The following is a 23,654-nucleotide window of genomic DNA, read 5'->3' as shown; positions in this document are numbered from 1 at the left end:
ATTTCGCAGGGAACTATCCAGACTCCAAGAAGTCAACTTGTGGATATGTGTACATGCTAGCAGGAGGTGCAGTTGCTTGGAAAACCATGAAGCAAACACTAGTTTCAACCTCCACCATGCAAGCTGAATTTATTGCAGTATATGAAACTGTGTGTGAAGGACTTTGGATCAGGAATTTCTTGATGCAGACCAAAGTGTTAAGTCACATTGTGGCAGGCACACTTGTGATTTATTGTGATAATGAAGCAGCTGTTTTCTTCAGTAAGAACAGTAAAAGGTCAAATAATTCTAAACACATTGATTTAAAGTATTACAGTGTTAGAGAAAGGGTTAAGCATGGTGAGATAGCTGTTTTGAGCATTGACACGAATTCGCAGCTAGCAGACCCCTTCACCAAGGCCTTGTCAGTAGCAGCATTCCAGAAACATACAGCCAGCATTGGAGTTTTAGCTAATCTAGATGCTTAGGTTCAGTAGAGAGTTAATCTAGTTGGAGCAATTTAAATTTCTAAGGTTTTTGAGTTCTAGTATTTTTTAGTTGTGATCTTTTGACTTTATTTATCACAACTTATTTGTAATGACAGATTTTATTATTAATAAATTTTGAGGTATTTTCAGATTTTGGTTATGGCTGCAGCTTTTATTAAATGTTCTGAAAATTATCGATTTTGTGTTTAAAGTTATACTTGCTATCAGATGGCTTAAATCATGTGAAGCATGATGTTAAGGTTCAAGCAATATTTTTAAGCCATCAGTGTTCAGTGAATTTGCTTGATTTTCTGGTTTTAGAAACATAAAGTAGGACCTAATATATGTTTACTTGTTGATACACATTAACATATATTGTATCACTTCTGGTTGAACATATGTGGATTGCAGAAGCTTGTGTTAGTGGTTTTGAAACTCTGCATTTTTGTTAAAATGTATACTGTTTCTTGCTCTGCATAAGTAACTGTGATCTGACCATGTTGGAATGGATTTTCGATTTAAGTTTGTTATCTGGCGCGCACTTCAGTAAGTTAAGTAGGTTTTGATGTTCTCTGGTGCAAATCATCGAGCATGATATGTGTAAGTCCAAGGGGGAGATTGTAAGATCAAATATGGACATAACACATATCATCATAAAGTAATTGATGATTAGCTTAATATCAATCCTAGTTTAACATGGATACAAACAGTAAATCAATACTAGTGACTTAATGAAGTAGTGTATCAATTCATTAAGGATAGTAATCCATTGCTTAGTCGACAAGAAAGGCTATAAGTTGTGATACATTAGGAATCTAATAGTGAAACCTAAACCGACAAGGAATGCTTTAATGGGAAGCTTCTTGAGGTTTAAGTCTCATATATATACAGATGAATTGGTCCCTGATTACTACCACGACTATTGCATATTGTTCTGTCCATTGAGAAGCAAGTTGGTAAGTAACAGAAGACCATATTCAGTGATCGTGTTTAGCAGCTGCATAAGATGGAATCCATGACAGTAATTGCAGAAGGTAAGCCTTGATATTTTTATGATTGTTGTGCATATGTTGTGAGCATGTAACTATGGTTTTACAAACCGCACATCAATGCACATTGATAGCATATAACAAACAAGCAACAGAGACAAAAAAAATCAACCTTCACTTCCTTCTTCTTCCTCTGCATCTTCTTCATCCTCATCCTCAGTCTCACCTTCGAAATCAACCCCGTACCTTCCATTCAAATAATCCACCGTCTCCGGCCTAAGAATCAGCTTATCAGCATTCAAAATATCAAACAAATTCAGCGTCCTGGGGTCAACATTTTCAAAGTTCCAAGTTTGTGGTTTCGTGTCTTGCCGATTCACGCCCCCTCTAGGCCATTCTAGTACTTTCACTCTAGTTTTTAATCTTCCTCTTAGTAGAATCCAGCAAAAATTTTAACCTTTGGAGGAATATTAAGGTGCTACATATTCCTTAAAAGATCAGACTGAATGTGATCATTCTGATCCTTACATTGTAACCAAGTGGCTGTCTTAATAGAGAATTTCCATTTGAAGAAGGACCCCAAATACGTCCATCCTCTTGGTCATTTAGAGGCATAGGGATGCCTATAATTTGGTCAATAATACTTTGTGCAGACATACAGTACAACAATTGATGAAAATCTGTAGGAAATTATTACTAATGTTACCTGTTTGAAATCACTTTAGATTGGAAAGCATAGGACATTTTTTTTTTTTTAAATAAAAAATAAAGTGTACAAAAGGGGAGAGGGGGACATAAACCGTAACCCCCTCCCAAAAACAAAAAGAAGAACAACCCGAAACAAAATACGGGAACTGCGAAGGTCACCAAAAAATAAAAAATAAAAACCAACAGACAATAGACCTTTGGAAGCCAAACAACAACAATTGACAGGATCCGGTGCATCCGCGGAGGAGACTTCCATTACTAAAAAGCATAGCAAGCCAAGCTACTTATCAACCCCATGTCCCACTGATAATTAAGTCAAAAACTGAAGCGATAGTTGGGAAAACCATTTAAATAACGGGAATAGGCTGCAATTGCACAAGGAGGACATGAATCCCACCAATGAACTCCCACATTATCCACACCAAAATTTGCTAGGCAATCAGCAACACTATTACCTTCCCGAAAAATATGTGAAACTTTACATGCATAGCAGCCAGAGTAGCTCGACAGTTAAACCAATCAGTAGTAAAACGCCATGGCACATCCATTTTAAGCGATGAAAGAAAATGAATAACTAAAGTAGAATCACTTTCAATCCAAATCGAATTCCAACCTCGTTGTGAGGCCAGATGAATGGCATGAATGACTGCAAGCAGCTCAGCTTCCAAAGCAGTAGCGACACCAAGATTACCCGCAAAACAACCAAGAACCCGACCCAAATGATCTTTGAAAATGCCACCAAAACCTACCAAACCAGGAGAGCCACGAGCTGCACCATCTGTGTTGATCTTGATTTGATGAATAGAGGGAACATGCCACATAACTTCAACAATTCTTGGAGCTTTAGAAGGCCTGCCACTAATACCAATCCGATGCAAAATACAAAGCTCAATAACTGTATTCTTCATAGTACCCGTACTTAGAAAATTAATTTCATGGAGTTGCATCCGAATAGAATGAAATAATGAACTCGGCAAGAGAATTGAATCCTGAAAACGGATAGCATTCCTAGCATGCCAAATAGCATAAAAGCCAGCTCCAATCATTCCATACCATAACACAGTTAACTGAGAGCTAAAACCTTGACGTACCGGATAAGAAAAGAAGGAGAAAACGTCATTGAAAGTACTCTGGACCTGAAACAAGTCCAAAAGACTCCCCCATATAGCAATTGCAAAAGAACAATGCAAGAAGAGGTGCACTGCAGTCTCAACACTACAATGACAGAGGGAGCATACTGATGACAAATGGTGACCACGACGTTGTCGAATATCATCAGTAAGTAACTTCCCATGTAAGTATTTCCATAAAATGACTGAGTTCCTAGGACGAAAACTAGAATGCCAAACAAAACGAGTCCATGGAACACGATGAAAATGTGTGCGCTTCAAATCATATGCAAGAGCAACCGTTAGCTTACCATCCTTTGCAGATTTCCAAACCAACCTATCATCCATACCATCCTTACAGGGGAGAACAACCTTGACAATTTCGTCCCAAATAGGTGCACAGATTAATTGTAAATTAGGAGGACAAACCCAGCAACCATTGTCAATAAACTCTGAAAGATTTCTTCGAAGTGCTGTAGCTACTGTAGTTGGAATATTCAAACGATCAATGATAGAAGAACCCAACCAATTATGATGCCAGAAGTCAAGCCTTGTATCAGAACCAATAACCCACTGTGAACCATTCAAAATATCATGAAAAAGAGGACGAAAACCAGGCCAGATGGAAGAACGCTTATAATAAGTGCATGGTTGCCCCAATCTATTGAAAAAACGATGATGTAGAAATTTCGAAGCCATGGAAGAAGAGGTTAACACATCCCAAAATTTCTTCAAGAGAAAGGCTTTATTAAGAACCGGGAAATTCTTAAGACCAAGCCCTCCTTCATTGACAGGAGAACAACATTTCATCCATGCAACAGTAGAATAACCACTAGTAAGCACATTCCCTGTCCAAACAAAGTTCTTTACCCACCTTCGTAAATCCGACAACACTGACTGAGGCCAGGCATAAATAAAAAAACTATGAGAGAGCATGCTGTTAATCACTGAATTAACAAGAACTACCCGACCAGCCATAGAAAGATATCTTCCACGCCATTGCGAGAAACGACTCTTTACCCTATCAGCAAGCCCTTGAAAGTAAAGCCTCTTTGGGCGACCCGTGAAAATGGGAACGCCCAAATAAGTAAAGGGAAGCTTACCAATTGGAATGTCTAACCATTTGGAAATCAATGACCGCCGACGAGTAGCTGATTTACCCAGAAATACCTGAGATTTTCCCTTGTTTACCAACTGTCCCGAATTTAATCCATATTCATCAATAAAATTTAGCAAATTCAAGAGGCCTTTCTTATCACTCTTGCAAAAAATCATTATGTCATCAGCAAATAAGACATGACTAGGAGCTTTCATACCTCGCGGAGAAGAAATAGTCTGAAGCTTACCCGTTGAGACAAGATTAGCAATTCCTCTACTAAGCACTTCCTCTGCTAGACAGAATAAAAGAGGAGATAGTGGGTCTCCCTGGCGAACCCCTTGACTACAACTGAAGAAACCTACCGGCGAGCCATTAAAGAGAATAGAAAGCTTAGTTGAAGCAAGGATTCTGCCCACCCATTGAACGAATGTAACATGAAAGCCAAAAGCTATCAGAACCCGCTGTAAGAAGTCCCAATTTAGAGTATCAAAAGCTTTGGCCACATCCAGTTTAATAGCAATATTGCCGTCAACACAAGAGTTATCCATTAGGTTCACACACTCAGAAGTGAGAAGAATGCAATCTGAAATTTGACGACCTTTAAGAAAGGCAAACTGATTTGGCAAAATGATGCGAGAAGCAATTGGAGAAAGCCTATCAGTAAGTATTCTTGTGATAATTTTAAAAATAAAATTGGCCATAGCAATTGGACGAAATTGAGTGATCACATCTGCTTCTGGAACTTTAGGAAGAAGAGCAACAAAGCTGCAATTAAGATTAGGCAAAATATAACCAGATTCGAAGAAAGAGCGAACAACATTTACCACATCAGGACCAATAAAACTCCAACAAGCACGGTAGAAATGACCATTAAAACCATCAGGACCAGGTGCACTATCCGGATCCATAGAAAAAACAACTAGCTCAACCTCCTCAAAGGATGGAATTGCTGTAAGGCTACCATTTTCCTCCAGGGTAACTAAAGACGGAATGAGTTTCGAAACTAAACCTGTATCCGCTGAGCGCCCATCATTTGTAAATGCTTTAGTAAAGTGATCGACCACATGCTCACGCAAAATATTTACATCATCTTGAAGCACAGAACCGATGCGTAAGCGAGAAAGAAAAGACCGAGCACGTCGAACCTTAGCAATCCTTTGATAATAACCAGTATTTCTGTCACCATCTCGCACCCATTTTTCACGTGCCTTGGTAGACCAGAATTGATCCTGAATGAGTAAAGCATTAGTCAAAGCATTATGAGCTTCCACCTCTTTTTTATAACGATCCTCCGTGAACCCATTTGATGAGATGTCAAGTTGAATTTCCTCAAGGTTTACACGAGCCAAGTCAGCAGCAAGATTCACATTACCAAACGTATTATGATTCCAATCCTTGAGAATGGGCTTCAATAATTTCAATTTTTGTTGTAGAATATATTGAGGGCAGCCACAGACCTTGAAAGAAGACCAAGCTAACTTCACCATTTGAAGAAAAAGTGGATGCTGTAACCAAACCGATTGAAATGTAAAAGGAGAAGGGCCATGTGAAGCAAATTTTTCAAAGACCACAAGAAGTGGATTATGATCAGAAGAATGTCTAACAAGGGTAGAGCAGCTGCTAACCTGCCAAGAATCTAACCAAGGAAGTGAGCAAAAGCACCGATCTAATAACATTTCTATATGAGAAGCAACCCCTCTACCATTTGTCCAAGTAAAAGGAGAACCCTTGATATCAATTTGCACCAACCCACAAGTGTCCACCATTGCTTGAAAATCATCGCAAGACACTCTACGAGGTAAGTTGCCCCCAGATTTTTCATGAGCTCCAAGAACAGCATTAAAATCACCCATTACAAGCAGAGGCCCAGAGAAACCTGAACAAATATGAGCTAGAGAAAGCCATAATGGTCTGCGTTCTGCCACTGTTGTTGCCACATAAACAAAAACCATTCCATGTGAAATACCACCAGCATTGAATTGAATAAAAATATGTTGGCTAGAAGAAGAAATAAGTACAGGAGAAAGCACATTAAGTGAACAAAAAAGCCAAATATTTGGGAGACGCTGACCACAATCATTGACGCCAACCAAATGCATACCTATAGACCGCCAGAAAGTTTGCTTGATTTTCGAAATGGCAGCCATTGGTTCTGCAAGACAAAGAAAATCTGGAGAATGCTTCTTAACCAAACTACGGAGTGTTCGTCTCGTGGGGCTATTAGCAAGACCCCGAATATTCCAAAAAATTGCTTTCATTGAGACGATGATAAAATGGCATCCCTCTGAGGGGTTGATGAGTCATTCAAAGCCTCACGAACTTTCTTCCTTAGACGTTTCCTTTGGGACTTCGTTAACACTTTCGAAGTTACCACCTCTTGGGCTTCTAGAGCTAGATTAAAGGAAGCTTCACTAACATTCCCTTGCTCTAAAACAGCATTAACATGATTTGACGAACGAATAAGAGGCCTCTGTAGCTGAGTAGCACTTGAATCACTCAAATCACCCTCTTGTTCCTCCTCAACCAGACGGTGCCAAGGCCTGCGCACCCATGAAGTTGATTGATTGATAATGATATTGCTGACATGAGAACCCAATGTGTCAGATATAGTACGTTCATCATCTGAAGAGGATGATGATGAATGAGACCCCTGCTCCATTCTCCCGGAGGAAAGTTGCTGTAACACAGGTTCTGCAGGTATATCCACATGATTGACAATGGTGTCATTGACAACCACATTAGCAATACGGTTAAGTTCCTGGTTCACAGCCTCTTGAATAACATTGTCAGCAAACTTTGCAATTTCGGCATCCTTCTTAGAATGATCATCAATAATAGGTTGTTCTGCAATATCAGGAGAACGCAGCTGAACTTGATGTTTGGCCTTAACTCTGTACTCTTGCCGAACCTTGGGCTTTAGGCTTTCACTACCAACAACCCCCTTGGAATAAGTAGAAGCTTTAGCCTGCTCTTTAATAAGGTGTTTACATCGATCCATTGTGTGTCCAACAATCCCACAATTCTCACACATATTTTCATAAATAACCTCAATTGGAAAACAATGAGATTCTCTTTCAACCATCAGTGTAGATGGCAAATCACCTGCTAGATCAACATCCACAAGAACCCTAGCAAAGTAGCCAAATTTTCTTTCCAACATCCACAAGAACCCTAGCAAAGTAGCCAAATTCTCTTTCTTTAGTTGCCCTGTCCAATTGCAAAGGTGTGCCTACTCCACGAGCAATCTCCATTAGATGTTGCGGGTGCCAGTAATCTTGACTCAGTCCATAAAACCTAACCCAGATTTGAGAATGGGTCTGAGGGAGAGTGTCCCCAGGCTTGAAATCAGGCTGCCATTGTGATAGACGAAACAACCCACTAGCCAACGTACAGGTACCTCCACCCCAAACTCTCCGCATGTCTTCCTCTGTAGCAAAGTGAATATCAAAATAGGCCCTCCCTAAAGGAACCAACCGCCATGGTGATGAGGGTTTCCAAAGAGAAGTAAGAGAGGCCTTCAAATCATGAAGTTTTAATGGAGTCGATCCCTTACGCTGAAGTAGTCGACCAATCAAATTAGTCTTGAAAGTTTTCAACTGTTCCTGATACAGCGCTTCATTAATCTTGACGTAAGTCATATCACCACGAATGACTGGAGTAGGTAGTTGGCTAAGAGCCACCGTGGACTCAACAGACCCAGAAAGGACGGAAGCAAAGGTCTTCGGTGTGGCGGCCTGTGCCAGAGGCGGCGAAGGCTTCTCCGTGGCCGACGCCAGATTCAGAAACGGCCAAGGACAGATCGCCCTTGGCTCAGCGGAGGTAGAAGCCGCCATGGCAATCGGCGGCGCAAGGGCAGAAACCCGCGGACGCAGATTTTTGCTTTCCTATTTTCTCGGAGCTATACCTAGTTTCTTTTCAAGACATTCATTTTCAGGAAAGCATAGGACATTAGCCTACTGGCAGTATTACACTGAATGATAGAAATGGTAACTATTCAATTATTCATGCCAAGTCCAAATACAAGCACACTGAAAAGTAGAGTACAAGAGAGCTTATTGACACTTTGACAGGAACACAGCATTGATGAAAAACTGAAGATGACATGATTATTGAAGGGGGAAACGAAAAAACCAAAGGAAAGTTGCAATTCTTTCATATATATGATTGATCTATATATCAGAAACCAGGCTGTGGAAAGCCTAGACTCGTATGTGATCGAAGGTTGACTTCATGTAGTTCTTGCCACTTTGTTGAAGTTGTATGTATTCCTTGTAGTTCATTGCAAGGTATTTTGGAGGCTGACCTTCTCTGTCACATAATTCTGGTGAAGGTGCAATGGTTGTATCTACAGATGGTCCATGTGGTATGGCTATAGATATCCTTGTAGCCTTGTTATTCACAATTGCCCGGTGCATCACACTCTTGTACTTTCCGTTGGTAAGAATCTGCATAAATTGACAATGAATGATGTTAAATATGAAGAATCAATATCTATGGTTGAGGTTTATTCTTCTGAATGTTCAAACTATATCTGCAGGTAATTCTAGCTCATTCTTTTCGTGTTTCAGATTAAATACCTGCATTTGGTCAGCAAGATTAACAAAAACACGGTTGGCAGGGCCATCGACAGTGAGCCATTTCCCATTGTGTTCGACTTGGAGTCTTGGAGACCCTTCATCTCATTCTGAATGAGAAGTGTCACTAGACCATGATCTGTATGATGTGGTATACCAACTGCCTGTTCTGGCTGAGGGCAAAGAGGGTAGTAGTTCCCGGCTAGCATTTGTAAGCCCCGATCCATATTCACGGCATTATATATGTAGTTGGGGTCCAATCCCAGGCTTTCCGATATAGCTTTGATGATTTCCAGTGCTACTTCTCTTGTTCTTTTGCTGAACTCCAATGATATCTCACTGAAGCTAGCTGGTTTGTTGAGGGAGTAGAATTCGGGATGTGTTCTGACCTTGAAGAAGTCCCTCCAGAGAAGGACTTTGTCCAATGCAAGATTATAGCTAGTCCCATACTTGAACATCTCCAGCACATCGTTTCCTGATTTAAACTCCTGCTTCTCACTCTCCGGAAGACTGAAAAATCCATGACATGAATCGATCATCGCCTTCATTAGGCTCTCTGGCACCCCATGGTAATCACCTGATATAAATAGAAACGGTACAATGATCAGCTTTATAGTCTTAGTTCATAGTAAAGTATACAATATGTGCAACAGAAATAGAAACATATTAGCTAACGTACTATGAAGAATCCCCATTCTTGACAAATTTTGACAAGGTCTTGGATGATCTTGGAGCGTTGATCAGGTGAACAGCAGGTGAGAAGAGACATATCGATAATTGGAATTGCGAATTCGGGGTCATTAGGATCAGCTTCATCGTTGGGATTTATGGTAAAGGCGTATGCAGAAGGTACAGAGCTGAGAGCAGCTGAACTCTCAGCAAGTGTTTTAATGCTAGTCACTTTGGTTGGAGTGATAGTCGATGTCTCCACATTTTGAGCTATTGCTGGCGCCATTGACAGTGTGATAAACAGAGTAAAGAGTAAGAAACAGTTTCAAAAGATCTATTGACAGAGGAGGAGGAGATGTTGAGTTGTTATGGAATTGTGAAAGAGCTGATACTAACTTATAGGCACTCAGCACTAGAACGTACATATGGGTCATAATCATCAGATTATAGAACGAAAACAAAGAAAGGAATGTTTAAGGACAAGCATAAATTAACAAAGAGAGAGAGAGTAATGTTGCAGAGAGAATGGAGATTAGAGTGTGTTTATTCATCTCATACTAGAGGGTATTTATAGGAATACAAAGCTAGTGTGAATGCTCTAAGAGAAACTCAAAATGATAACAATCTTCCACTACTAGAATTTTTCTCATATACATCGGCCAGAAACCGATGTAAAAAAAAATTTGTACACATGTGTTAGTGGGTGATGTAAAAGATCGCCAAAAAATAGACATCGGTTAAAAACCGATGTCCCATACTACAATAAACATCGGATTAGATTCTATAATCGATGTTAAACTGCTATTATGATAACAAATTGGTGTTTTTAGATATTGTTAAACCTTCATATTTATGCATTTAATGCTTAACGAAATATAGGTCCAATAGCACTAGTATTCATTTTAACATCGTTACTCATTCTAGAAACGATGTGTAATATATTCTTACACATCGGTATTTTTGAAATTTGCCTGCTGTTTATAAGCTTTACGGGTACTTGCCATATATCACACTATTTAAGATTGAATCTACATTCTTTTGTATTACTTAACCGATGTTCATTATTATGTTAAACATTGTTTCCTTTTACAAAGTGATGTCCAAGCTTATATAAAACATCAGTTTTTGAGGTTGACACTGATGTTTATACGTATACTAGACATCGTTTTTCATTTAATAAATCAATGTCCATTGCGTTGTTTTACATCGTTTTTTACTTAATAAGTCGATGTCCATTGCGTTGTTTTACATCGTTTCTTACTTAATATTTTGTTATCCATTGGCTAATGGGACATCAATTTTTTCTTTTAGAACTGATGTATTAGTTCTTATATGACTTCATTTTTATAGTTATAAACTGACTTGTAACTATTGCTAGGAAATCTAATGAGAATACATATTGTAAGTAAATAAATTTTGATTAATATTGATGCTCAAAGTACATAACAACATCCCAAGTATTTTTATGCATAACATGTCGAAATAAAACAAAAATTTAAGTCTAAATGGTACATAATACTAGAAACATAAACGAAAGCAAGCCTCGCCATACTTATATCTCATTTGTTCTTCTGTTTTCACCTGCAAATAAAATGAAATGAACAATTAGCTATAACAAGAAAAACAGAAGGAAAGGAAAAGGGAAAGACAAAAAGACATTGACCTTACAAGACATTCCTATCCTAGCATCCATAACACAATCTGTTGGTTAACTTAACTATACCTTTCTGGGATAGAAAGTACTGAAAGTATGTGCCTAGGTTGATTATGAAAAGGAAGATAGAAAGTACTGACCCGAAAATGTAGATGTCCGATGGCTCTTCTGAAGAAATCCAATCATCAATATCAAGGTTTTCATCCGGAACTCTTCCAGCAACATTCCAAGTGCTTATTGTCAGCCTACATGAAACAATGTACCCCAGGAAATTCCATTAAGAACCAAACTGGTGCTACTTCTAGGCCTAGCATTGCAGGAGGCTAGGTAGAAAAATATAGACAAACCTCACATCCTTTGTGTTTATGTACTGAGCACGAGTAGTTTCTGATTTTCCTCTCCTATGTCTTAACTGATAGCCAAAAGAAGGCGGATCTGAACCAATAAATATCATATTTATGTACATTATTAGACAAGAAGAATGTAAAAGCACTCCAAAATATGATAGAACAAGCAGCTATATACATTTTTAAAATTCCCAAGTGGTTTCATTTTCAAGGAACCCCATCATTTTTATGGTCCAAGGTTGCAACAATGATATCACCTTGTAGCCCCCCAAATAAAAACAAACTAATTGCTTTATCATACAATAGAAATACTGGATTATAGCACACATTGAACATCTAGAAATGGTTATTTGAGATCTGATTTGTAAAGTAAAACTGTGCAGCAGAAATGCTCATGCACAAAGCCAAATTTGTCGTGATATAAATCTTTCATACGAACTCCAAATGGAGGCAGGCTGGTTTCATATGAAAGGTGGGAATGCCTACTTCTAAAGTACTGGTTTCTCGAAGCAAGATTGTACATAAAAAGATACTAAAAGAAACATAAAGAACATGACAGTGATACTGTTTTCAGAAATTCCTGCAACAGACCTATAACTTTGAAAAATCATAACTAATTATAGAAAAATCTTTTTTAGGAGATTCCAAGTCTCAAATACTCTTTAACAAGTCCACTACAAATTCTCAGAAGAAAATAACTTCAAATTATTAACATAAAATTACAGTTTTACAGAAACAGGTCACTGGGTCTGGAAACCGTAGTTTCTGAAATAATTTATACAAGTGATAGTCCAATTTGATAAGTTCATCCAAACTCATATATAGTTTTGAAGAAAAGTGAGAACCGAAAGACAAACTATCAAAGATCATGCATCAGTTCAGTTTGTCAAACTCAAGCTATTTGGAAATATAAAATTGAAACAGAGTATGAGTTAACAACATAGAATGTGTCTAAAATATCAGCATGAAGAAAAGAAGAAACCTTGTTACTGAAGTGGAAGAAGTTACAGCATTTTTTTTTTCTTTGTCAGAAAACACAATATGATGTTTTGATCATAAACAAGGTAACATACCTGCATATTTCCAATTAAGTGTGCAAACAAAACCAGACCCAAAATAGCAATGAGTATAGCAAAAGAAGTTTCACTGATATATGTGCTTGTAGTCAAAGTCTGACCATAGGAGCTAAGATAGATTGAAACAGATTGTATGAGAAAAATATCCTACAGTTTCTTACAGTCAATAGCGCAGTAAAGTCCAAATGGCACTAAAAATATCCTACAGTTTCTTGTTAAACAGAAAGGGCTAGCATACACTTGTATGACTTAATTTGACTAAACTTATCTAATCATGTTCAGTAAGCCAAATTCACAAATCAAAATGCCAATGAATAGTACATTGTAGATGAATCACTCTAGACCAGTATACTAATTGAGCAAAAGTATGTTTATGATGATGATGATGGCATACCTGAGGGAGAGGCAGTGTAGCTATAAGATCTACGAAGAAATCTTATCTCAGATACCTTCTAGCAATCTTTTTGGGATCGATAACAAGTTCACCCCTCCCAAAAACTCTAGTTTTTGGTGATATATAAGTTGTCCTCAACTTGATGAAAATATGAAGCAGATAGAGCATGTCGGCAAGAGTACGAAAACAAGTCACAACAATTCCAAAGTTCAAATCAGTTGATATCATGATTTTCAAAAATAAACTGGAAATTGTAATATAAATATAAGGGCATCTAGTTTCATATTTATTTCCCTTCCCTCTATCTTTTACACATATGAAAAGGAAGTCATTAATTTGTTTTGGCAAAGAAACAGAATTAGACCATTTAGTAAGACACAAAGGCAGTGTCATGCCTAACCTTCACTCCTATCCATCTCAAGAACAATAGAACTTCCCCAAATCAATCAAAACTTACAGGGAGTTCATATTAAGAAGCAACACTCATTGGTACAATCTATTGAAATCTCATCTAGAGCCGAGTAAATATCCCCAAAACAATGAAAACCAACAATGAAATTCCGGAATGTCGACTAGTGTTTAAGTTTTCATTACATGGGATCATATTGAGAAAGTAAAAATAAAACTATAATTATTTCCTAGATTATTCAGCCAATACTTAAAAATAAATATGAGTTGGCAGCTGCTTGAACTTGCAATTGACATCAAACATAGCTAAAATCTTAAGACAATTCAAGCTAGAAAAGGGTGACCTTGCAATGACTTGTTAAATTCTGGTCTTTCATAATCAATAATCATTCCTCAAGTTCCAACCCAAATCCGAATAGTAATACACCATTACTAGAACTGAAATCATTATCATGTTCTGAGAATTGAAATCATTATTCATGTTCTGAGAATGAAATAAACACGAATCAAGCTGTTTTCTTTGGAATGAAACAAAGGAGGAGAGAAACGGGGGCTTACGAAGATCTTCGCGACTGGAGAACTGGCGCTGACCAGTGGGCTTGTTCTTGTACTTTCCTCTGCCCATCGTTTCACTGCAAATTAAAGGCAGCGAAATTCCGCTTCAGAGATGATCGATCTCTCTAGGAAAATCTTTCCTGCCAGAAGTTTTGCTTGATTAGGATTTCCCAAACCCTAGTCGTCTTAGGACAAGGAGTGGTAGCCGGTCGCCCCTGGGATGTTGTCTTGGTTCACAGAAGCAATTGATTTTCCCCATTCGAGAGTGAGATTGAGAAAAGGTCTTTGCCTTCTTTCAGTCTTCCGAGATCCCAGAGAGAGAGAGAGCTTGCTCGTGGAGGTGATGGCGCCGGCAAGAGGCGGAGGCGGTTAATGAGAGAGAGAGATAGTAGCGGGAGTGAGCGGAGGAGAGGGAAGCGGTGGTGGCTGTGGAAAGAGAGTGGGAGAGGAAGGAGGAGAGGGCTAGGGTTCGGGGAATAACAAGAGAGAAGGTCGCCAGCTTTCAATTGTGTGAAAGTAGTGGAAAAATAATAAGTGTGGGGAATGAAAATTTTGTTCCCCCGTTCCTGAAATTTTTTAACTTAGTCTTTCCGCGTTTTTGAAAATTTTTGATTCAAAATATAGACATCGGTCAACAGTAAAAAGCGATGTTAGTTATATGCATAGAAATCGGTTTTTGAGGAATCGATGCTAATGACATTGTTTTACATCGCGTGTATTTCTCACCGATGTAATTGTCGTGATGTCTATGAGCATAATTCTAGTAGTGTTCTCTTGGTTGATTGAGGGTTGCAGCTCCACATGGTGGCTGCAATGATCACAATTGCCATGCTTGTTGCCCTTTGGCATAAAGCTTGTCACACAAGTCTCTATACCTACATTATACACTCAAGTACCTATTGTATACATGATATAGACATTTATACTATGACTCATATATACATCATGATTCATATATACTACAACACTCCCCCTTGGATATTTCATGTCAATAGTATTGTCTAGGCCTTGCGCTTCTAAGTTGCCTCGTTAAAAACCTTGCCAAGTAGTAAAACCCTGTGGGAAAAAACAACCTTGGTCGAAGGAGAAAAAGAGCACAACGCGCTTTGAGTGTGGAGTATGTTTCTGGATACTCCCCCTGATTTAGACTCCTCCTTGTGTCTCCCAAACGTGGTGCTTCTCTTGTTGCCTCATTAAAAACTTTGCCGAGTGACAAAAACCCTGTGGGACAAAAATAACCTCGGTCGAAAGGGAAAAAGAGCACAACACACTCTTCACGTTTTGAGACCATATATATAGACATCTCCCCCTTGTGCCGCTCAAACTTGGCGGTGACGCTTCATCCGTTGCCTCGTTAAAACCTTACTCGAATGTAAAACCATGTGGGACAAAAAACAAGCTCGAGGAGGAAAAAGAGTACAACACGTCCTTCACTCTTCGAGATCAAACATGTAGACATCATAACTCCCCCCTGATTGCTTCAACCATGGGAGTTCGGATAACCTTTCCAATCCGATACTTTTCACATGTTTCTCGAATGTGGATTTATGTAACGACTTTTAGTGAATAAGTCCGCTACATTATCCTCTGATTGGATTTGATTCTTTTCAATCTTGAGGAGAGTCTGTTGTTGCTGATTATGCTTGGTGTTGTCGCTTTTGATGTAGCCTTGCTTCATTTGTTCAAAAATAAGCAGCATTATCCTAATTGCCTGTAGGCTCATCTGTGGTAGACTTCAAACCACAACTATTCGAACATGCGTAACTATGGATCCAATCCATATACATTCACGAACCACTTTGTGAAGAGCAATAATCTCTGCATCATTCGAAGTATAGCGACTAAGGTCTATTCTGTAGACCTTTAAGATATTGTGGTCTTACCCATGGTGAACACTTAACCAGTTTTTGGGAAGACCTTGTATGGGTTATGAGATACCCAACATCAGCAAAACCTTCCAAAACACTTATGTTGTTTTGGGGTGGGGATAGAAAACGAAGGCCAGCGTTTGGCGGCGTTTCTGGTTGTAGGGATAGAATAAGCCCATATCAATCATACATCTCAAGTATCGAAAGATATATTTTTACACCAATTCAATGGTGTTGCGTTGGAGCAGAGCTATACTTTTAGCTAACAAGTTCATGGTAAAATGAGATGTCCAGTCTTGTGTATTTGAGCTAAGTATAATAATGCGCTTATTATACTTAAAGTAAGGCACTACTGCCTCTATAGTACATCTTCGTCATCATCCTTTGTACGAAGAGGATCCTTTTCAGGATTAAGACTATGGACGATCATGGAGGTGCTTGAAGGCTTGACCTTGTCAAAATGCCTAAGCTTTTATTATCACGATGCTCAAGTTTCAAACTGAGGCATAATCGTGTTCTCCCAAAAATCCTTCATCTCAAACTCGGATTTCAAGTGTTCAGCGGTTTCCCTTAGCTCTTTAAGGGCTTCTAATGAAGATCATGTCCAACATGAACCGCGATAGAATCCGAAACTTGTTTATGAAAACGCGAGGGCATATCCCTTCCTAATCAAGTAGTCACTTTAGTGAGCGTTTCAAACTTTATTGCAAACGAGCTCCGTGGTCTAGAGCCACTTGACTTAGGTAAATAAAGTTCATCATGAACTTTCATATATATTGTGTATCTAGATCCCCATAGAGATACATAATTACCACATTTATAAGCTGCATGTTCAGTTATTCGGGAACTACCAAACTGACAGGGTAGTGGAGTGCAATGACATCCATTACGAGAGAATATGTCTCATTGTAGTCAATTCCAGGGCGTTTTTGTGAGAAGCCTTGCTCCATAAGGCGAGATTGTCATCTCTTTTTCTCAACACGCTTTCTAACGAAGACCTATTAATCAATAAGTTTTATGTAAGGAGGTGATGGCATCACTTGGCTCAAAGACCTTCCTCTTCGTTTAGAGAATCCATCTTAACCTGGATCACATCTTTCCTTTGTAGGCCAAATTTCTCTATGTTGGTATTCATGCTTCAACAGAGTGTGGTTCGATATCATCGTACTCAACAAACTCATGCGCAATAAAATGCGCAACTACATCATCAATTATGATGGAGTTTCTATCCCACGTCTCATGTACACTAGTGTAATTTTCATAGAGCTCTATATTCTCAGAAATAGGTTCTGACGTTGAGGCGTCCCCCAACGATAACCATAATCCGGAAGATACTCATAAGACGGATGTTGAGTGTCGATGATCCAAGGATTGTGCCAAAGTATCCTTCGAATCCACGGGCTTCCCACGCATCTTAGCTGGGGCCATGACCTGTAACACCAGAGTGCCACTTTCTATGGCGTTGGCGCCTTGCCTACCTCTGTGTAGGGTGGCGCTACGTCCTTTTGTAGGGATGTCCTTCCTTGCAGGAATTTTTGCAGCAAATGTGTGTGATCTCGTCACTTTAATAGGAATCGAGATGAGACATAGTGGGGACAGACCACGACAATTCCTATCATTCCTGCTAAACATTCGTGTTCTTATCTCCCCCTAACGATGGGAAGACTGTCTCATCAAAGTGACATCCGTAAATCAAACGGGAAGGAGATCGCCTTGCAAGGGCATTAAGTGGCGGACGATTGTTGGAGTCTCAAATCCAACTAAGTTGCTCACTTATTTGTAAGGACCTACCATAGGCGCTGTGGCAACGCAATTGGCACATAAATGGCTCACTCGAATGTGCGTAAGTACAAAATATTTGTACCCAGTCACTAGCTGTAACGCAGAGATACATTGAGGGTGGTAGGTCGTAGAGAAATTAGCATAGTTGTATGCGATATTGCATAACCCCAGGCGGATATAAGGATATTGGTGCGCATCACCAATGTCCGAACTACCATCGTAGTTATGTCCGCGAGACCTTTTGGGCGTGTATATGGGAATGTGATGTCCAACATCAGTCCCTTTGCAATAACCATCGAAAGTCTTCGATGTAAACTCTCTAGCATAGACAAACCCAATTGACCTAAGGACGACGGGGGGTGAGCCCGTTGTCATATGATTTGTGCTAGGAGTATAGCATACGTAGCTTTTACAAGTGGATAATGGCACAACACGTGATCAGTGTGTTTGCGTGTCAACCAACATCGTGAGATATTTAAACGTCCGCAAGTTGGTTGAATAGGTCCACAAATATCACCTTGGATTCTTTGCAAGGATTCTTTGCAAGAATGGTATATATTTCTTTTAGTGTCCTTTGCATAGGATGGTCTCAATCCTATCTTTGCTAAAGAGCAAGCTTTGCAAAACGAAGTAACTCTTTGGACCAATCTTTGGTTCGTACTTCTTTTCGTTTTGAGGAATGGATGTCCGTGAAGTCTTTAATATACGGAACATCATATCACGACCTGGATATCCCAAACGGTTTTGCCAAAGCCTATATGTGTCAGAATCCCATAAGTCATCTCTTATGACATGGTTTGATTCAATGATTCGAATAGTGGTTGCATGCAACCCACTAGAGCAACACATAATTTTCTCTAATACTCGTTTATGTCCGTAGTCATTAGAGGTTATGCAAAGGAATCTTTGTCCATTCTCACAATGTGTTTCCACATGAAAACCATTGGCTCTTTATATCTTTCAAATAATAAAGTTCGGAATTTAACACATGTCCATGACATTGAATAATAATGCGACACTTTATTAATAAGGAAAATAGCCAATGATTACATCAAGGTTTCCAAAGTCTATTCCATAATAAAATCAAACTTAGACAAATTGTAGTTTTACTCAATCCGTTTCGTAACTCCAATGAAATATGACCAGGAAAGTAAAGAGAGATGTTGGTGGAGCGAGGCTCGCTTAAGTACCCCGATCACAATTACTTTCCTAGACATCATACTTCATTTGATGCGCCACATGAGAAAGAGTTAATACAATTGTCATTTATTGACTAAGGCACATTTGCCGTTTATTGGAAAATAGAAAGGACTATTCTAATCAAAGTCTGCGGCATCCTCGTGCTCTTTATTTGCAGCTTTGAAGTCCTCAGTGGTGAGAGTGATATCTTCACCATCTTTATTTTCAGCAAGATTGATATCTTCATCTTCAGCAAGATTGGTTTCTTGCTCTCTCAATTGCTTATACACCTTGTAGCTTGCAGCTAGTTGGGTACTTACATGGCATTGCTTGAACCAATGCTCAGTTGATCCACACCGATGACACCTGTCATTGTGGTTGCCTCCCTTCATTTGAGGTGTAGGTTGTCCACGTTGTGGATATTCCCTAGGAGGGTTGCTGCTACTACCACGTCTCATGGTGCGATCTCCACGGCCCATATTGTTACTTCCATGGCCTGTGGTGCTACCATATCCTCGGCCCATGTTGTTACTGTATCCACCTCTCCCACGTGTGGAGTTGCCACCACGTGTGTCCGCTCTAAAGTTGCGGTTTCCTTCTTTATTGGGGCGGTTATATGGACCCATATTGTTAGGGTACCGCTCCATGCGCCCTCTTTTGGGTGCATTATAATTCGCATCACGAACGCTCTTGGTTCCAATGGGCCTTGAATTATAATTCTTTACAAGGATGTTGTCGTGCTTTTCAGCTACCGACAAAAGATTGATGAGCTCATTAAACCTCATAATTCGTCCAGCATTGACTTCAGTGCGATATTGCTTTGATATCACAATTGCTGAGACGGGGATGGTGGAGAGTCTTCTCAATTAGTTCTTCTTCTGTGAGGGGCTTTGCACCGAACCTCAACATGGCTTTGAGGCGAAGAGCTTCAGAGTTGTACTCAGCAACAGACTTGAAGTCGGAGAAGCGTATGTTGTTCCACTGAACCTTCAAGTCAGGCAGGAGGGAATCTTGGATATTTCCAAAGCGCTCTTCTAGCGCTACCCATAGATCTCTTGCATCTTTGATCGACATGTACTCTAATCTGAGAGATTTATCCATGTGGCGTCGCATCAAGATTACTGCTTGAGCATGCTTTGTGGGTGTTCGTTGGAACACAAGGCCCTGGTCAGGTGCCTGGATTATGGGCAATATCCCTTTTGCAGTGAGATGGTTCTCAACGTCGGTTACCCAGCCATGGTATTCCGAGCCTATTGAGTCAAGCATTGGAAAATCGAGTCTAGGTTCATTCGACATCCTCGAAATAGTTCTTGGCCTTTATGTACCCCACAGTCCGCAGTTTCCGGAAAGTTGTTCGGAAAGTGGTCCGAAGAGTAGCCGGAAAAAGTCGTCGGAAAAGTGCCGGAAAGTCGCCGGAAAAGTGTCCCGAAAGTCGCCGGAAAAGTGTCCGGAAAGTCGTCGGAAAAGTTGGCCGGAAAAGTGCTCGGCAGGTCTCGGCAGGTGCTTCGGCAGGTCTCGGCAGGTGCTGTCGACAGCTTCTGCGCAGCTGCTCGGCAGCAGTTCGGCATAACTCGACAGCGGTCCGACAGCGGTTCAAAACTTCCGGCAGCCGGTTCGGGCGGTTTCCGTCCGGTTCTGGATGTTCTGAAACCGGTTCTGGGCTTCTTGGATCAAGGGCTTTGATATGAGCTAGGGTTTGGAGGTTTTTTGTAGATTTGGAAAAATGACTTCGATTGCTTGATGAACTTCCTCTACTCTTGTCAATTTCGATTCTAAATCTAGAGCAATCTCGTGCTAATAACGTGTTTAAGGACAAGCATAAATTAACAGAAAGAGAGAGAGAGAGAGTAATGTTGCAGAGAGAATGGAGATTCAAGTGTGTTTATTCATCTCATACTAGAGGGTATTTATAGGAATACAAAGCTAGTGTGAATGCTCTAAGAGAAACTCAAAATGATAACAATCTTCTCTTGGTTGATTGAGGGCTGCAGCTCCACATGGTGGCTGCAATGATCACAATTGCCATGCTTGTTGCCCTTTGGCATAAAGCTTGTCACACAAGTCTCTATACCTACATTATACACTCAAGTACCTATTGTATACATGATATAGACATTTATACTATGACTCATATATACATCATGATTCATATATACTACAACAAGGAATACATTTTTGTATGCATACAAAGATGATAGCCAATTAATTAAACAGCCATTCCACATTAGAGCATATATATCCTGTGACGTATGTGATACCTTAGTAGGATTTACCAAAACAACAAAATTTAAATTGTTGCACAATAATGTTCTTTTTAATTCATAAATGGACTTCGATCTGGTAAAGGTATAATTATTATGAAATCCGACATTGTTGAAATCTCAAAATCCTATCGAACAAGTAGCTGTTTCTAGGGTTATTATCACAAATGGTACCTGAATTATACCTCAATCTTATCGATGGTACCTGAACTTCAATTTTGATCACAACCAGTACCCGAACTTTTCAATTTTATTTTAAATGGTACCTAGAGCCACCTCCGGTCACTATTCCGACTAAAAACAGCATGTAAGGCGATCATAGTGATGATCTTTGATGATTTCAAGGATTGCAATCATATATAGTGATGATCTTTTTGGTAATAGACTTACCTTGAACTATTTTTTTTTTTTTTTTTTTTTTTTTAAGATTTGGGTTTTTTGCCGGAATAGTGATCGAAGGTTAGGGGTGTAAATGAGCCGAGCCGGAGCGAATACCAGAGTGATCATGTTCGGCTCATTTGTTTTTTATCGAGCTCGAGCCGGGCTAAAGCTTCAATTTTTTTTTCCATGCTCAAGCTCGGCTCGGCTTGAATATTTTTTTTAAGCCCGAGCTAGGCTTGGCTCGGCTTGATTTATTGGACAAGATCGAGCTTAAATAAGCTCGGTTGGGTTCATTTGACTTTAAATTTTAAAAATAAAAAAGGAAGAAAGAAAATTTAAAATAATAATCCAAAATTTGATGTATAACAATCACACAAATCCCTTTTGACTTTATTGTAATATATTTTATTTAAATTCTCAGATTCTCTTCCAATTGAAAATGAATGTAATAAAAAAAATTAAAGATTTGAGATCAGAAAAATTATATTTTTATTTATACTATAAGTTTTCATGAGTCGAGTTTTAACAAACTCGAGCTACTCATGAGCTAGACGAGCCGAATATATCCTTGTTCAAGCTCGGCTTGTTTTTTTGTCTAGCCTAATATTGAGCTCATACTCGGCTCATTTATCTTACAATCGAGCCGAATACGAGTCGAACACAAGCTGTATCGAACCTATTTACAGCCCTACCGAAGGTGGCCTTAGGTACCATTTAAAATGAAATCGAAAAGTTCGGGTACTGGTTGTGATCAAAATTGAAGTTCAGGTACCATCGATAAAATAGAGGATAAGTTCAGGTACCATTTGTGATAATAACCCCTGTTTCTAATCAAATTCATTCGTTTTAATTACAAATCAAAGTTTCCTGCCATCTTGGTTCATGCCTGAACCACATGATTAATTTTGTGTGCATCTGATTTGGGTTCTTTTTCTTTTGGGCATAATCTGATTTGGTTTTGGCTTCTTGCAGTCTTGTATTCCACTTGGGATTTAATATTGGACGGTTTGATCCAAATATTGGAATCAGAGATGTGGCAATTATCGCTCCGTACAAATTTGTTCTTATTTTTTGCTTGGAACATCCACCTTTCAAGTAAGAACCTCCACCTATATTCACGGAAAAAAACTAAAGTCCGAAACTGGAAAAACGAAAATCACTATCAGTACGAAACTTTCATCTAATGATCATGAATATTGAATGGCTAGTACCCAGCTTGTGACAGAAAACCTTTTGATATTTGCAAGGCACCTGTTGGAATTCACCTTGAATTTTAACTCTTAAACTTCGTTTTATCAATGTCCAGCTCTGTTAAATCTGCCCATCTAGCTTCCTGCCAACAGCAATGCTACCTACCTCCGTTGCCACCGCACATCTCCCGTCACTCATTTCCAGTTACACCACTTCCAGTAAGGGACTAGTGATCAGGGGAATTTTTTTTTTTTGGCGATCATTCTTTATGATTGAATGCAGTTGGACTTAGACTTGCTGTTCATTGTTAGGCTAGTGGACTCCTTGTCCTCTATGTTGTAATTGTTTCTTTTGTTAGTTACAGTTTGTTTCTCATAAAAAGTGCATAGCAGAGAAAGCAACAAAAGTTCTTCTACTCAAGGACTAATCTCTTGAACTCAACACAAATTAACCAGATAATATCTGTGCTCACCCAATGTAATCGTATCAAGGACCACAAACTTTAATATCTGTGCTCACCCAATGTAATCGTATCAAGGACCACCCAATGTAATCATATCACTCACTTTCTTGTGAAGGACCTCACTTCGGGGAGGACGCTCTTTAGAGGACGAAGTAATAATGGTCTGTACCCACTGCGCTTTCATCAACAACATGGTCTTGATCCCGGAAGACATTTTACTTTTGTTGGTGCACGAGTGACAGCCCAGATTTGGCATTTTCGCCTTGGTCATGCATCACCCAAAATTTTATCTAGAGTTTTAGAAAATAAAACTGTGCCCTTGTCTGGCACGTCGTCCATATCATTTTGTCAGTCATGTCCTTTAGGAAAAAGTACGAAGTTACCATTTCAATTGTTAACCCTCTGTATCAAATTATCCTTTGGATCTTATTCATTCAGATGTTTGGTCATGTTCTACCTTTTCAGTTCAAGGTTTCAAGT

General features: G+C 39.3%; 2 protein-coding genes and 1 pseudogene across 3 annotated transcripts; all 3 read right to left on the bottom strand.

Moving 5' to 3' along the window:
* Positions 1–7,500: 7,500 nt before the first annotated feature.
* On the bottom strand, positions 7,501–8,205 carry LOC133730367 (uncharacterized). Its single transcript, XM_062157974.1, has one exon. It carries the CDS (start codon positions 8,203–8,205, stop codon positions 7,501–7,503), a length of 705 nt encoding a protein of 234 aa, XP_062013958.1.
* Positions 8,206–8,571: 366 nt separating this feature from the next.
* On the bottom strand, positions 8,572–9,910 carry LOC133730366 (2-oxoglutarate-dependent dioxygenase 19-like; annotated as a pseudogene).
* A 1,181-nt stretch (positions 9,911–11,091) lies between these two features.
* On the bottom strand, positions 11,092–12,802 carry LOC133730091 (type I inositol polyphosphate 5-phosphatase 2-like). 2 transcript variants are annotated; one of them, XR_009856590.1, is made up of 4 exons: positions 12,690–12,802; positions 11,617–11,704; positions 11,410–11,514; positions 11,092–11,196 (listed from the first exon to the last, which is right to left on the bottom strand). XR_009856590.1 is itself a non-coding variant. In XM_062157766.1 (3 exons), exons 1-3 carry the CDS (start codon positions 11,733–11,735, stop codon positions 11,193–11,195), a joined length of 228 nt encoding a protein of 75 aa, XP_062013750.1. In that variant the 5' UTR covers positions 11,736–11,764; the 3' UTR covers positions 11,092–11,192. The 2 variants fall into 2 exon arrangements, 1 of the variants encoding a protein (XP_062013750.1); XM_062157766.1 differs by lacking the exon at positions 12,690–12,802 and having other exon boundaries at positions 11,617–11,764.
* Positions 12,803–23,654: the final 10,852 nt, after the last annotated feature.

This window comes from Rosa rugosa, chromosome 2 (genome assembly GCF_958449725.1).
Source record: "Rosa rugosa chromosome 2, drRosRugo1.1, whole genome shotgun sequence".
In the NCBI taxonomy this organism is placed as follows: domain Eukaryota; kingdom Viridiplantae; phylum Streptophyta; class Magnoliopsida; order Rosales; family Rosaceae; genus Rosa; species Rosa rugosa.
This window is presented reverse-complemented; position numbering and strand designations above follow the sequence as displayed.